The following is a 16,269-nucleotide window of genomic DNA, read 5'->3' on the forward strand; positions in this document are numbered from 1 at the left end:
GAGGTAGAGAGGGAAGATGGGAGGGGAGGGGAGGGGAGGGGGGATAATAGGGGATAGGAATGGTAGCAGAACACAACAGTTGCTAATATGCCATTATGTAAAAATGTGAGTGTGTAACCAATGTGATTCTGCAATTTGTATTTGGGGAAAAAATGGGAATTCATAAATCGAGTCAAATGTATGAAAGATGATATATCATGAGCTCTGTAATGTTTTGAACAATCAATAAAAAAAATAAATTAAAAAAAATTGTTTTTTGGCCTAAACAGCTAACTAAAACAAGAAAGTAGAAAGCCAGACACAGCCTGGGTCCCTATACTTCTTGGAGCAGAACCAGCATTCTAGGCTTGTTCTACCTACCTGAGGCTTCTATGTGGGAAATGAATAAACTTAACATTCTATAAAGCCACTGATATTTTAGTTCTACTATTCACACCTGTATTTAATCCCAACACACCACACACACACACACACACACACACACACACACACACTTCCAAAGGGCTTTCAAAGTGGTCTAGAGGATTTCAGGAATTAATTTATTCTCCTACTTTTGAAAATAATTTCAACCCTTTCCTACTTGCCTAAGCCTTTAAACACCTCCATATCTCCTCCTCACATCAGCAGATGATTGGTCTATACTTTACAAATTAAATAAAGCTATTCCCCTGTTTATTGCTACACAACAGACCAATCCACCAACTCTGCACACACCTTATCTTCCTTTTCTAATAAAATAACACAACAACCACTCCTCCAATCTGGAATTCAGATCCCTCTCCATATTCTGCCTTTTTCATTTCTTCCTACATTAAACTCTCCTTCCCACAAAAAATGTTCCTTCAACCCCACAACATCCTCTAGATATCAACCCATTTCTTCTCTCTCTCTCTCTCCCTCTCCCTCTCCCTCTCTCTCTCCCCCGTCTCATTTCCTGAGAGCTGTCTCAACTATTTATTTTATCACCTCCCACTTAGTCCTCATCCCACTGAAACCTACATTCAGTCTAAACATACTACTAAAATAGTTCTCTGTTAAGTTACCAATAATCTCAGTTATGTTACTATCTTGCTTCAAACTTTTTTGAACAAATGGCTTTTTTAAAGTATTCTCAGCAGTATATCAAATTGTTGAACATTACCTCCCTATTAAAATATTTCTTACCTTGGCTTTTGTGGGACACCACTTCTGATTTTCCTGTCATCCCACTACAGCTCATTGTCTATCACCTTTGCCATATTTTTTTCTACCTAGGCATTAAATGATGTAATTCTAAGAACTCCTCTCATCTCAAGTTGTTCAGTATCTCCTTGGATGGTCTGTTTCATCTTTACTCATCTTTAATTATACTGACATAATTACATGAATCACAAACTCTATCTCTGGAACAGACATGTCAACTATCTTCTGCATAGAAAACTCCTTAGTACATTGCTCCACTTAGATGTCTCATGAACATCAAATTGATAAGTCTAAATCTGAACTAATGATTTCTACCACACAATAACCATCAGCACCAACAACTAACCTTTCCATTGTTTTTTCCTCAATGAAAGATATGCCAGTATGCATCAAGTTACACAATTTAAGAACTTAGAAATCCTTAACACATATAATTTAACTCCAATGTGCAATCTGCCACTGATCTTGTTTTGACCTCCTAAATATCATTTTCACTCTTAATGTCCCTACTACTATCCAACATTTGTCCTTTGATTAGTGCCACAGTCTCTTAACAAGCCTCTCTATTTGTACTCTTGCTATCCATTCAATATATTATCAACAGGGAGGTAGAAAAAGAAGAGACAGAAGAAATAGAAAAGAATTCTAAATATTAAAAGATTTTTTAAATTTTACTTAAGACATAAAAGACAAAATGAAAATTTTATAAAGGAACAGAATGAAAGTTCAGTGGTTGAAAGGAATCCAATAGAAAGACTAATACTAAACAATGTAACAATTGAAACTAAGATATAAATTGTGTGCTTAAAAGCAGAACAGATATAACTAAAGAGAGAATTAATGAACTAGAAAAAGTCAGAAGAAACATGGAGTTAGAAATGAAAAATACAGAAGAGAGGGAAAGATGGAGAGGAAAGGTCTAACTAGGTAAAACTGAAATATTAGAAGGAGAGGGGAGAAACAATGAGAAACAAATAACAGGATTTTAAAAAGACAAATCATCTTTAAAGAAGCAATAATCAGGCTAAAGCTAACTTCTCAACAGCAAGAATAAAAACCCAAAAATACTGTTGAAATAAAGTTACTGCCAAATTAGAATTTGTGCCAGGGAAAATGTCTTACAAGGACAAAGATTAAAACATATATATTTGAAGATCTATCAAAACTGAAAAATCCATATGTAGCAGATGTGCTCTAATATAAATACTAAAGGCTATTTTCAAATAAAAGGAAAAAAAACTCACATGAACAAAGATGTGAAAAGGCATATATATGAAAGAAACAGTAAATGTATATGAAAGAAATCGTAAAGACATAGGTAAAGCTAATTACTATCTAAATTAATGATAATATGATGATAAGAAGTATATGGAATTAAAATAGGATATGTACATGGCATGTAAGTTGGAAAAATGGGCAAAGAAAATAAAGTAAAAGGTACTGAGGCCTGCAATGCCTGGTGGTTGATAAAAGATGGTATATCACTACATATCCTAAAGACATAAGCAGATAAGAAAATATTATTAAAACTTTATGTTAATGGAATTGATCATTTAGGAAAATATATTTCTTTTAAAATAAATTACAAACATAGACACAATAAAAATAGAAAATCTGAATAGACTGAATTTGCATTTTAAAAACCTTGTAAAAGAAAGTCAAACCACCTCAGGCCTGTACGACTTCACTTCCACTAAACATTTTGGAAATAAATAATACCAATTCTACACAAACTGTTTTAGAAAATAAAGAAAGATGGAGAACTTCTCAAAACATTTTATGACATCAAAATTACCCTGTTATCAAAAAACATATAAAAATAATACAAGAAAAGCATATCAATATCCCTCATAAACATACCAAAAAAAGCAGTCTTTTAATTCTTGATGCTAATTCAATTGGATATCCATATTCAAAATTCAACTCTAGAAGGATCATAGATTTAAAATTTGAAAGATTATGCAATAAAGTTTTAGAGTAAAATACAAAAGAATATCTTCATGAGCCATGCTGTATCATTTGAAGTAGTAGTAGTACTCATTGGTGTGGTACCATATACATCTTTCTTGTGGACTAAGATGACTTGAGCAATGACCAGAATCAGGAAGACTCTGACTCCCTAGCAAAAAGTAAGAGTTAGAATGGCTCTACAGATATTTATATAGCATAAGGAGTAAGAGATATAATTACTATGAAAGATGTATGCAATGATGTAACTACTTGTTGGATAGTAATACAGCATTTGGGAGCTATGTTGCTTGTCATTTTATTCACACAAGACATGGTACAAAACAGACTTCCCAAAGACTCCTTCAAATACCTCTAGTGACTATATTAAGTTTATTAACAGGTAGACATGAATTTGGAGGGTCTTACAAAGTACAAGATACAAATGTGACCCTCTCTCAAATACACAAGTGGGAAGGCCAAAAAGAATTGCCTCTTAAGCAAATATAAGGCACCAGAGATGAACCAGCACAAAGAAAAAAGTGGTCTGTTTTGGCAAAAATATTTACTACCACAAGAATTATGTTATAGTTACAGGAATACTCTTCCAGGACACTCAGGAATGGAAAATGAGAAGCATAAACCCTGGGCCAGTTGACATGGGCCGTATGTACGTGGTTCTGCATACTTTAGAATATTGACCTGATGGGCAAAATCACTAGAAATCTTAGGTCATCAGAGTTAGATTTTAAGGGATTATAAAACATGAAGAAGGCTGAGGATCCTTACATAGATTTTACCAATGGATCATCAAAGCAAATAAATACTAAATAAATATGTGCATTCTATCATTTGTCCATATCATAAAGGATGACTTTTTATTTTAGCAAGTATTGGTAGACTCAAGCATTTATTTATCTAGTCTTAAAACAGAAAACCAGGATTAGGATTACTAAATACCCCAAGCAAATTTCCTGGGGTTTGGCAGTTTGAGCCATCTAATCAGAACTATTACGAGTGACGGGGGTGGGGAGGAGTGGGGAGAAAGCATTTACCTCATCAGCATTAGAAGAGCTTCCCCTTGATTAAGCTTTTGATTCAGGGGTGCCCTACACTACTCTGGTTAAAATCTGGTTTAACCTGCCTTGTTCTTAATGAAAATCAGTTCCTAAAGATCATTCCTTTCTTTCTTAAGGGCTCACAAACCATCTATTTGTTAATAGAAATATAACATAAATCAAGATGGCTAAACTATCATTTCTTAAGGGGCATCATAGTACAGAAATTATAATTAGTAAGAAACACCTCTTTTGTTCTCTGCTTTATTCTATATTCAAGAGCAGTTCTAAGGTAATATTCAATTCAACAAACATTTATTAAACACCTAAAATATACAAAATACTGAGTTTGCTTAAGCAAAGCAGAAAAAGACTCAAACTTTATCCACAGGGAACTTACATTTCAGTAGAGAAATAGGAAAATATCTATAATATTTGACAATAAAACAATATATCCCTTAATAGGGATATAAATAAAACCTATGAGAACACAGAAAGAATACAAATCCTACTAATATCATCAATACTTTTAATAAGTAATTTTGGAACTTGTGTCAGGGTAAGAATTATAGTTTAAAGAAACTTGTAGATCAGTGAAAGAATATTTGCCCAGCATTTTCAAGGGTTCAATCTCAAGCACTGCAAAAAAAAAAAAAAAAAAAAATGTTTTTCAGCTGGGTATTGTGACATGCACATATCATCTCAGCTATTCAGAAGGCTAAGGCAGCAGAATCATGAGTTCAAGTCCAATCTGGGCCTTGAATGTTAAGATGCCATCTTAAAAATAATAATAATAAAGTAACTTTGTGTTCTCATTTTGGACTTTAAATTCATTTATACATTCAACCTTTTAATTTTCCAAACCATTTCTTTCCTTGAGAAAAGATACCATTACCAGGTAGTATTAAACAATTTTTAAAAATCACCATTACATAATACAACACTTTTTAATGTAAAAATATAATTATAATCTTAAAATTTCTTCCAACAGAATATCATCAGAATTGCTCCTATCAAGAAGTCTACCCAGTTGGGCTGGTGACATTAATTTGCAAATGTTTTAAATAAGCAGGTACCTCAACTATTCAACTATTGCTTCTTTTGTCCCTTTTAAGGAATCTAAAACATAGGCAAGACATGTTAACATGTAAAATCAAAAAGAAATTGACTCAAAACTACATTTAAAAGATTCTAGAAAAACTGATTATTTCATCAGAGTCTTGAACAAAACAGAATAGATCAACCATTAATTGATGAAACTTAACTCAAAAAGAAAAAAAATGTTAAGTGGGTATAAAACAAACTATAACAAAAGGAGATAAATAATCTTGAATAGTAATCTGAGAAATGAAAATCAAAGAAAGTTCAAATATCATTTCATGACAATTAAATTAGTAACATTTCTTTTTGGTATGATAATACAAATGCTGGTAGGTTACAGTGTAAGTGGTATACTTTGGGTAAAGTGCTTAACCTCTTTGGGAAAATGATATGACATCCAAGAAAAAAAGCAAAATTCAGACCCATTACTTCAATTATCCCAATCCAGAGAATTTATTAAATTAAGGAATAAAATTATTCAGCCAAAAAATAGAGGCTATAATTATTAATTTATGGTCAATAATGTATCAACAACAAAAAAAAACTGGGAACAACATATTGCTATGGATAAGTAATATCACAATGAGAAAGAAAGCTGCCTCTCATCTTAAAAAGTTTTAAAGTGTAGAAAGACTAAAAAGACTAAGAGGACTTCTGTGGTCAGAGCTGCAAGGTCAAGAAATCCCTGCTCCACAGAAAACCTGGCTTATAACTCTGGAACAGGAACCACAAAAAGTAGAGTAGTCAAGGCTATCTTGAGCAAGGAGATTAAAGCTGGAGGTATAACATTCCTAATTTCAAACTATATTACAAAGCCACAGTAATCAAAATGGTTTGGTACTAGCATAAAAACACATGCATAAACCAACAGAAAAGAATAGAGAACCCCCCCCAAAAAAAAAAATCCACATATTTACTGTCAACTGATCTTCAACAAGGATTCCAAGAATACACAAATGAAGGAAGGATACTCTCTTTAATAAATGGTATCATAAAAACTGGATATCCACATGCAGAATAAATATGGCCCTTACCTCACACAATAAGAAAAAAATCAAGTCAAAATGTATTAAACATAAGATATAAAACTATAACACTACTAGAATAAAACAGGGAAAGTTTCTTAGAATTGGCCTGGGTAATGATTTTTTTGTATATGAAAAAATCAGAAAGGAATAAAATCACAAGAAACAAAAGTAAAAATAAATAATCAACAGATTGCATCAAACAATAAAGCCACTCTGAACAGCAAAGGAAACAACAGAATGAAAACAAAACCTATAGGATGGGAGGAAACATTTGCAAGCCATCTATCTGATAAGAAATGAATATTCAAAATACATAAGGAAATATTCAACTCCAAAGCAAGTAAAATAAATAACCTAAATAGACATTCTTCAAAGAAGACAAATAGCCACCAGGTATATGAAAAGGTGCTAACATCACTAATCTTCAGGAAAATGCAAATCAAAAACATGGGATTATCATCTCAAAACCCTTAGAAAATATGGTATTAAATATAGAAAATATAGTATAGTTGTTGACAAAGATGTTGAGAAAACGGAAGACTTGCACCTGTTGGTGGGGACATACACTGGTACAACCATTATGGTAAATAATAAAGAATTTAAATAATAAAGAATTTCCTCAAAAAATTTAAAACAGAATTTTTATATACCCTCTTCTGGGTATATATCCAAAGGAAATGAAATGAATGTCCCAAAGAGGTATCTATACTCTCATGTTATTATGAAATAGCCAAAATATGGAATCAACCTAAATATCTGTCAATGAGCAAATGAAAAAAAAATCTGTTGTACATGTATTCAATGGAATAGTATTCAGTCACATAAAAGAATAAAATCCTGCAATTTATTATAATATGGATGAACCTAGAGGACATTATGTTAAATGAAATAATCTATACCCAGAAAGATTTCGATTATATGTGAAATTTAAAATAATCAAACTAGCCAGGCATGGTGGTACATGCCTATAATCCCAGTGGCTTAGGAGGCTGAGGCAGGATCACAGGTTCAAAGCCAGCCTCAACAAAAGTGAGGTGATAAGCAACTCACTAAGACCCTGTCTCTAAATAAAATACAAAATAGGGCTGGGTATGTGGCTCAGTGGTCAAATGCCCCTGAGTTTAATCCCCAGTACCCAAAAAATAAAATAATCAAACTCATACAAGCACTGTAGAATGGTGATTGCCATGGTGAGGGGGATATGGGGAGTTGTTGGTCAAATGATACAAAGTATCAGTTATACAGATGAATAAATTCTAAAGCTCTGATAATACAGCATGATACTTACAGTTAATAATACTGTTACTGGTATGATTAAATTTTGCTAAAAGTGTAGATCTTAAGTGTTCTCATCATAAAAATGAAAAAATAAAATGGTAACTGCGCGAGGTGTTAAATATGTTAATTAGCTTGACTGTGGTGATCATTTCATAATATATAGGCATATGAAAACATCAAGTCATAGGGATCCAAGATGGCAGGCCAGAGGGAGGCAGCATTCTGTGTCATTACTGACCGGGGACTCAAGTAGTGGAAATACTGCTTCGCTGTGAGTGATAGAACAGGCTCTTAAGACTGCCAACAGCCACAAGACTGCATGTCACAGACTCATCTCTAAACATATCACCCAATGCCATCGCCCAGCTACCCCACCTGACTCAAGACCCCACTGCTGAAAGAAGCCTCTTCCACTTTGAATCACCTTCATCTCCATCTTTAGTTGGGGCAACTCCTAGTTTGGAACACTGGCTTGGCAGGTACCATAGTTCCCAACTTCCCCCTCTCCACAACAGCCGCTAACACAGCACAGTGACTGTCCAATACAAAACAGCTCTCCAAGATAGATGCTCAGTCCCCAAAGTCCCTGATTAGGTAATATAAAGAGAGAGGATGAGTGAGATCCAGTTTAGAGACTAATTTAGAGACCAGGAACTGTGAGGTCCACAAGCGAGATAAGGTGGTAAGACAAGGTGCTCACATCTTACAAACAGGCCCCAAAGGAGATCCTTGGGGTGTAGTCTCCATCAGGGACAGCAGGTGCCACACCCCACTTCCAGATGCCTTGCACCCAAGTCCAACCCTTCTACCCTGGTAACCTTCATTATTCCTGAGGGTGGAGATACCAGCTAATAACAGACAATTCCACCTATTGGACGAGAAGGGAAGCAGGAAAAATACTGATTCCCAACCAAAACAATCCTTGTTTCTTCCTTCGAGATTTTTTTTTCTTCTCCCTCTCCATTCTCTTGCCCTCACATCCCCAACATATATGAAACCAAGTATTTTCCATGAATTAGGATACTGAGGACTGGGATATCTGAATAGTATATTACAGTTGTTTTGTATATTCTTCTATATCCTATTTTTAATTTTTTTCTTTTTTCTTAGTATTTATGTGTGTTTCTTTTATCTACCCTATGTTCTTCCCACTTACTTGTCTTCCCAAAATTACTACCTCTCTTTTCTGCTACTAACCTTCTTCTTTAGATTCCTCTTTCACACTTCCTAAGATATAATAACTCTATATCCTCACCTCCTACCCATTAAACATTTCATCCTACACCTAACCCCTGGTTCTTTGTCCATATCAGAAACTGTAAACCCTTTTGCAAACCTAGTGTCTATATTATAGATAATAATTGAACTCACCATTTCTATATATTGTGACCAAACTGTAAATGTCTCAATAGCAACTATTTGGTCTAAGGTTGTATATTGTTTGTATTGGGATCTGTTAACATTGTCCTTCCCCTCAAAGGAGATGTACTGGAACCTTGCAGGGGCACTATAAGCCTATAGGGTAAAACGGTAATGCCTAAGATCCATAGAGCTAGAAAGGAAGAGACACAAATAACATAAAAAGACAAGGGAAGAAAGTGCCCCAAACAAATCAAGATACTACATTATTAAAATCCATGGTCAGCACAGCAGAAGAAATTACAGAGAAGGAGTTCAGGATGAATATAATTAAAATGTTATGTGAATTAAAGGATGATATAAGAAAGCAAATACAGGGAGCAAAAGATCATTTGATAAAGAGCAAATACAAGAAGCAAAAGATTACTTCAAGGGAGATAGAGGTTCTTTTAAAAAAATCCTTCAAGTGAAAGAAACAATAAACCAAATTAAAAGTTCAACTGAAAACATTACTAACAGATTAGACCACTTGGAAGACAGGACCTCAGACAATGAAAACAAAATATACAATCTTGGAAATAATGTAGACCACACAGTGAAGATGGTAAGAAACCATGATCAGAACATTCAAGAAATATGGGATAGCATAAAAAGAACAAATTTAAGAGTTTGGGTAGAGGAAGGCATAGAGTTCCAAACCAAAGGAATGAACAATCTATTCAATGAAATAATATCAGAAAATTTTTCAAACATGAAGAATGAATTGGAAAACCAAATACAAGAGGGTTACAGAACACCAAATGCACAAAATCACAACAGATCCACACCAAGGCCATTAGAATGAAAATGCCTAACATACATGAAGACAAATAACAACATATATGCCTAGCATATATGAAGACAAATAACAACAAGTGCTGGCGAGGATGCAAGGAAAAAGGTACACTCACACACTGCTGGTTGTACTGCAAATTGGTGCAGCCAATTTGGAAAGCAGTATGGATATTCCTTGGAAATCTGGGAATGGAACCACCATTTGACCCAGCTATTTCTCTTCTCGGACTATACCCAAAGGACCTAAAAACAGTATACTACAGGGACACAGCCATATCAATGCTGATAGCAGCACAATTCACAATAGCTAAACTGTGGAGCCAACCTAGATGGATGAATGAATTAAAAAATGTGGCATTTATACATAATGGAATATTACTCAGCATTAAAAAAGAATAAGATCATGGCATTTGCAGGGAAATGGATGGCATTAGAGAAGATTATGCTAAGTGAAGTTAGCCAATCCCAAAAAAACAAATGCTGAATGTCTTCTCTGATATAAGGGGGGTGATTCAAAGTGGGGTAGGGAGGGAGAGCATGGGAGGAAGATTACCTCTAGATAGGGAATAGGAATGGGAGGGAAAGGGAGAGAGAAGGGGAATAGCATGGATGGTGGAAGGAGATCCTCATCATTATACAAAATACATGTATGAAGATGTGAATTTGGTGACCAAATAGAGATATGATAAATTGTGGTATAAAGGTTTATTAAGAATTGTAATGCTCATGTAAAATGGCATAATTTGGGGTGAACATACTTTATATACAGAGTTATGAAAAATTATGCTGTGAATGGAAAATTATGATTGTAATGCATTCCACTATTGTCATATATACAAGAAATAAAAATAAATTTAAAAAAAAAAAAGATTTCTTGGCATAGGGACACATACGTTTAAGGGCTCTTTCCTCACCAGAGGGAGAGCTGAACCAACAATCTTGGGAAAACTGGATGTATAGCAACAAAAGTAGTTTCTCCATTCAGAGAACTCAGGCTTTTTCTCAGTCTAGAGAAATCTCCTGCATGTTGCTGCTGTGACGTGAACACAGGAGGCATTGAGTTTTCACTTTGGAATTACTCAGATCTCAGTTCGGATCCTAGAGTTTTCCTAATGGTGTTTTCCCATGATGAACCTGTTAAGAGGCTAAGCTGTAGTGTAGCCTGGGAAAGGATCTTGAATGGTGAGGACACTACTAAAGCTTCTTTTCCCTTGTTCATAAAATGGGAGAAATAAATACAGTAACTCCTACAGTTCTTAAGAGGCTCAAGACCTCTACGGCTTATACCCACTTGTAGTTCTTGGTCCAGGACTGGCATGAAGTAGGTGCCGACTCCTGTCTCCCCTCCCTTCCTGACTTTCTGTTATTTTCTCTTCTGTGGAACAGATTACTTTAAAACTGAGTTAAAAACTCAAGTGTAAATTGTCATGCCCATCTGTGGCTGTAGCCCACAGCATAAAGACCTCCTTTGCTTTCTATTTTGGAGACATGAAAAAAGGCTACTGTGTTTGCTCATGGTAGGAGTTCAGTAAATGTTTAGTGATTGAATGAAAAGAATATGATATTTAAAAAACAATCCTCAGATTCACAAAGGCCAGCACTTTCAATTCTGGGGAAATAGTCACATAAACACACATAGGGTTTTCATTGCCTTTATGTTTCTCGTAGCATCTTCAGGTTTAAAAATTTGGAGTGTAAATGAATGAGTGGCAGATGTGCTGTTTCCAGTTTCCTCTGATTTTATGACTGGGGTTTACAAAGGAGGAGTACAAATGGGCATCGCCCCATAGCTTCTTCTGGGATGCATCCACCCAAGAGATAAGGCTGATAATGGTGGATTAGCAAATCTTTCTCCATGGGAAGAGAAACCAGCTCAACCAGAGACTGGGAAGTACCTGTCTGAGACTGAGATCGGCATGTCTGAATTTTTCTGTTACAAGCCTGAGTGCTGTAAATAGATCCCCTGTATAAGAGGTTGAAGAACAAAAAGATATTTAAGATAATAAAATTCTTAGACAAAAAAAAATTTAAAAAAAATAAAAGCTACTTCAACACCTGGAGCCTAAATAATATGCTACTGAATGAACAATGGATTGCAAAACACATCAAGGAGGAGATTAAAATATTCTTAGAGGTAAATGAGAACACTAATACAACATATCAAAATCTCTGGGACACTATTGTAGCAGTACTAAGAGGAAAGTTCACTGCATGGATTTTATTCTTTAAAAGAAGAAAAAGTCAACAAATAAATGAACTAACATTACATATCAAAGCCTAAGAAAAAGAAGAGCAAATCAACACCAAAAGCAACAGAAGAAAAGAAATAATTAAAACCAGAGCTGAATTCAATGAAATTGAAATAAAAGAAACAAAAATTGACAAAACAAAATGCTGGTTCTTTGAAAAAAATAAATAAAATTTATAAACCCTTAGCCATGCTAATGAAGAGAAGGAGAGAGAAAACTCAAATTACTAAAATCCATGATAAAAAAGGAAATATCACAACAGACACTACAGAAATACAGGAGATAATTAGAAATTACTTTGGAAATTTGTACTCCAATAAAATAAAAAATATTGAAGGTATCAACAAATTTTAGAGTTATATGATTTGCCCAAATCGAATCAGAATGATATACACAATTTAAATAGATCAATTTTAAGCAATGAAACAGAAGAGGCCAACAGAAGCCTACCAACGAAGAAAAGCCCAGGACCAGATGAATACACAGCTAAGTTCTACAAGACCTTTAAAAAGAACTAATACCAATATTCTTCAAATCAGGTCATGAATAGAAAAAGAGGGAGCACTTCCAAATTCATTCCATGAGGCCAATATCACCCTGATTCAAAAACCAGGGAAAGACACATCAAAGAAAGAAAACTTCAGACCAATATCTCTAATGAACATAGACGCAAGAATTCTCAATAAAATTTTGGCAAATCAAATACAAAAACATACCAAAAACAGTGCACCACAATCAAGTGGGGTTCATCCCAAGGGATGCAAGGCTGGTTCAACATTCAGAAATCAATAAATGTAATTCATCACATCAATAAACTTAAAGATGAGAATCATACAATCATCTCAATAGATGCAGAAAAAGCATTCAACAAAATACAGCACACTTTCATGTTCAAAACATTAGAAAAACTTGAGATAACAGAAGCATATCTCAACATTATCAAAGCTATCTATGCTAAGCCCCAGGCCAACATCATTCTAAATGGAGAAAAACCTGAAAGCATTCCCTCTAAAAACTGGAACAAGACAGGGATGCCCTCTTTCACCACTTCTATTTAACATAGTTCTTCCAACACTGGCAGAGCAATTAGACAAAAAAGTTAAAGGGATACAGATAGGAAAAGAAGAACTAAAATTAGCATTATTTGCCAAAGATATGATTCTATACCTAGAAGACCCAAAAAATTCCACCAGAAAACTTCTAGAACTAATAAATGAATTTTAGCAAGGTAGAAAGACATAAAATTAACAACCACAAATCAAAGGCATTTCTGTATATCACTGACAAATCCTCTGAAAGGGAAACGAGGAAAACTACCCTATTTACAATAGCCTAAAAAAATAAAGAAATAAAGTACTTGGGAATCAACTAAAAGAAAGAGGTGAAAGACCTCTACAATGAAACACAGAACACTAAAGATAGAAATTATTAAAGAGGATCTTAGAAAATGGAAAGATCTACCTTGTTCTTGAATAGGAAGAATTAATATTATCAAAATGACCATACTACCAAACTCACTATACAGATTTAAAGCAATTCCAATCAAAATTCCAATGACATTCCTCATAGAAAGAGAAAAAGCAGTCATGAAATTCATCTGGAAAAATAAGAGACTAAGAATAGCTAAAGCAATCCTTAGCAAAAAGAGTAAAGTGATAACATCACTATACCAGACCTTAAACTATATTATAGAGCAGTAGTAATAAAAACAGCATGGTATTGGCACCAAAACAAACTTATAGACCAATGGTACAGAACAGAGTACACAGAGACTAACCTACATTATTACAATTATCTTATATTAGGCAAAGGCATCAAAAATACACAGTGGAGAAAAGATAGCATCTTCAACAAATGGTGCTTGGAAAACTGGAAATCCATATGCAACAAAATGAAATTAAACCCCTATCTCTAACCATATACAAAACTCAACTCAAAGTGGATTAAGGACCTAGGAATTAAATCAAAGACACCACACCTAATAAAAGAAAAAGTAGGCCCAAATCTCCATCATGTCAGTTTAGGCTCTGACTTCCTTAATAGGACTCCTTTAGCGTAAGAATTAAAATCAAAAACCAACAAATAGGATGGATTCAAACTAAAAAGCTTCTTCTTAGCAAAATAAACAATTAGTGAAGTGAACAGAGAGCCTACAGAACGGGAACAAATTTTACTATACACACATCAGATAGAGCACTAATCTCTAGGATATATAAAGAACTCAAAAATCTTAACACCCAAAAAACAAATAACCCAATCCATAAATGGGACCAAGGAACTGAACAGACACTTCTCAGAAGAGGATATACAATCTATCAACAAATATATGAAAAAATATTCAACATCTCTAGCAATTGGAGAAATGCAAATTAAAACTACTCTAAGATTTCATCTCACTCCAGTCAGAATGGCAGCTGTTAAGGATACAAACAACAATAAGTTTTGGCAAGGATGTGGGGGGGAAAGGCACCTTCACACATTGCTGGTGGGACTGAAAATTGCTGCAGCCAATTTGGAAAGCAGTATGGAGATTCCTTGGAAAACTGGTAATGGAACCACCATTGGACCCAGCTATCCCACTCCTTGGTTTATACCCAAAGGACTTAAAAACGACATACTACATGGAGCCACATCGATGTTTATAGCAGCACAATTCAAAACAGCTAAACTGTGGAACCAACTGAAATGCCCCTCAGTAAATGAATGGATAAAGAAAATGTGGCACATATACATATAATGGAATATTACTCAGCATTAAAAGAGAATAAAGTCATGGCATTTGCAGATAAATGGATGGAGTTGGAAAACTGAATGCTAAGTGAAGTAAGCCAATCCCAAAAAAACAAATCCAAATGTGTTCTCTGATATAAGGAGGCTGATTCATAGTGGGAGGGGGAGCATGGAGGATTAGATGAACTCTAGATAGGACAAAGAGGTAGGAGGGAAAGGGAGGGGCACAAAGGGTAGAAATGAGGGTAGAATGAGATGGACATCATTACCCTAAGAAAATGTATGAAGACATGAAGGATGTGACTCTGTGTACAACCAGAGATATGAAATTTGTGCTCTATATGTATAATATGAATTGTAATGCATTCTGCTGTCATATATAACAAATTAGAATAAATAAAAAAACATCAAGTTGTACATCTTCAATAAAGCTGTGGGGGGGGGGAATTACTTCCATGGAGAGAGAGCAGCATTGATAACAAGGAGATGGAATAGAAAAGAAAACTCCTAAGTGGACATGGAAGGAATAAAGAAAGGAATATTGAAAAATGATTTCAAGCTACTAATGTTTGGAACAACACAATGACAACATAGGTCATTTGAAGGACAGCTTTATTGTAACTAAGTACTCCATTAGTATTATGAACCAAAAGCCTTAGAAATCTCTGTGCCCTCAATTCATATCTATGAAAATTATGGAAATAATCAAAGCGTTGTGACAGATTACAAATCTTATTGTCCTCTTTGTGTTTTTATTGTACTTCCCAAATTCTTCAAAATGAACCTATATTACTACTATAATCAGGAAAAAAATGTTACTTAAAAACAGTAGTCAAAGACTACTAATCCTTGGTGCTCTATATTTGACAGCTTATTAGAAATGCAGTCTTGGGCTAGTTAACAAAGCCTGGTCCTACACAGCTACAATCTGAGAGGCACTGATCCAACTCCTTCTGTTCCTATATCCCCCAAAGTAAATGATGCATCAGAACCTACCAGATTTTTTTCTAACCTCGGTTGGTGAAGACATGTCACCACAGCCCAAACAAGATAGGTAAAAGGCTTATGTAGATACTGAGCCTTAAGTGTCCTGTGAATCAGGCAGAAGGTCTAATTAGCATCCAGGGGCCAGCAAACGATTGATGTTCACCTGATCAAATATACAAAACAAAGAATTTTCTATTACACAACTGGAATTTTCATGGCTTTGACATATTATTACTCATTAATTCAGTCAGTGTCATTCAATGGGCACTCAATTCTTTAAATGTCACAGCTATCTATGCTGAATTAGATGCTGAAAATTCAATACTGAATAAATAAAAATTACTTGCAAAGCCTGTCTTCAAGGAATTCATGTTCATTCAATCCTCACATAGGCTAAGGAGTTTTATTTTCTAATATTTGCCATAACTGGCTTATAATAGAACATGTTACATTGCTCTTGCTAGTTAAAATTCAAAATATTTTTGTCTAAAGACCTTTTCATTAGCCACCTAAAAA

General features: G+C 34.5%; 1 protein-coding gene across 1 annotated transcript in view; it reads right to left on the reverse strand.

Moving 5' to 3' along the window:
- Ptpn20 (protein tyrosine phosphatase non-receptor type 20) overlaps positions 1-1,219 on the reverse strand; it is a 69,501-nt gene extending 68,282 nt beyond the window's left edge. Inside the window, exon 1 of the mRNA XM_076835203.1 lies at positions 1,165-1,219. Within this exon, the coding sequence (XP_076691318.1) occupies positions 1,165-1,219 (55 nt within the window). The remainder of the gene's footprint in view (positions 1-1,164) is intronic.
- Between the last annotated feature and the right edge of the window lie 15,050 nt (positions 1,220-16,269).

Source organism: Callospermophilus lateralis, chromosome 15, assembly GCF_048772815.1.
Source record: "Callospermophilus lateralis isolate mCalLat2 chromosome 15, mCalLat2.hap1, whole genome shotgun sequence".
Lineage (NCBI taxonomy): Eukaryota > Metazoa > Chordata > Mammalia > Rodentia > Sciuridae > Callospermophilus > Callospermophilus lateralis.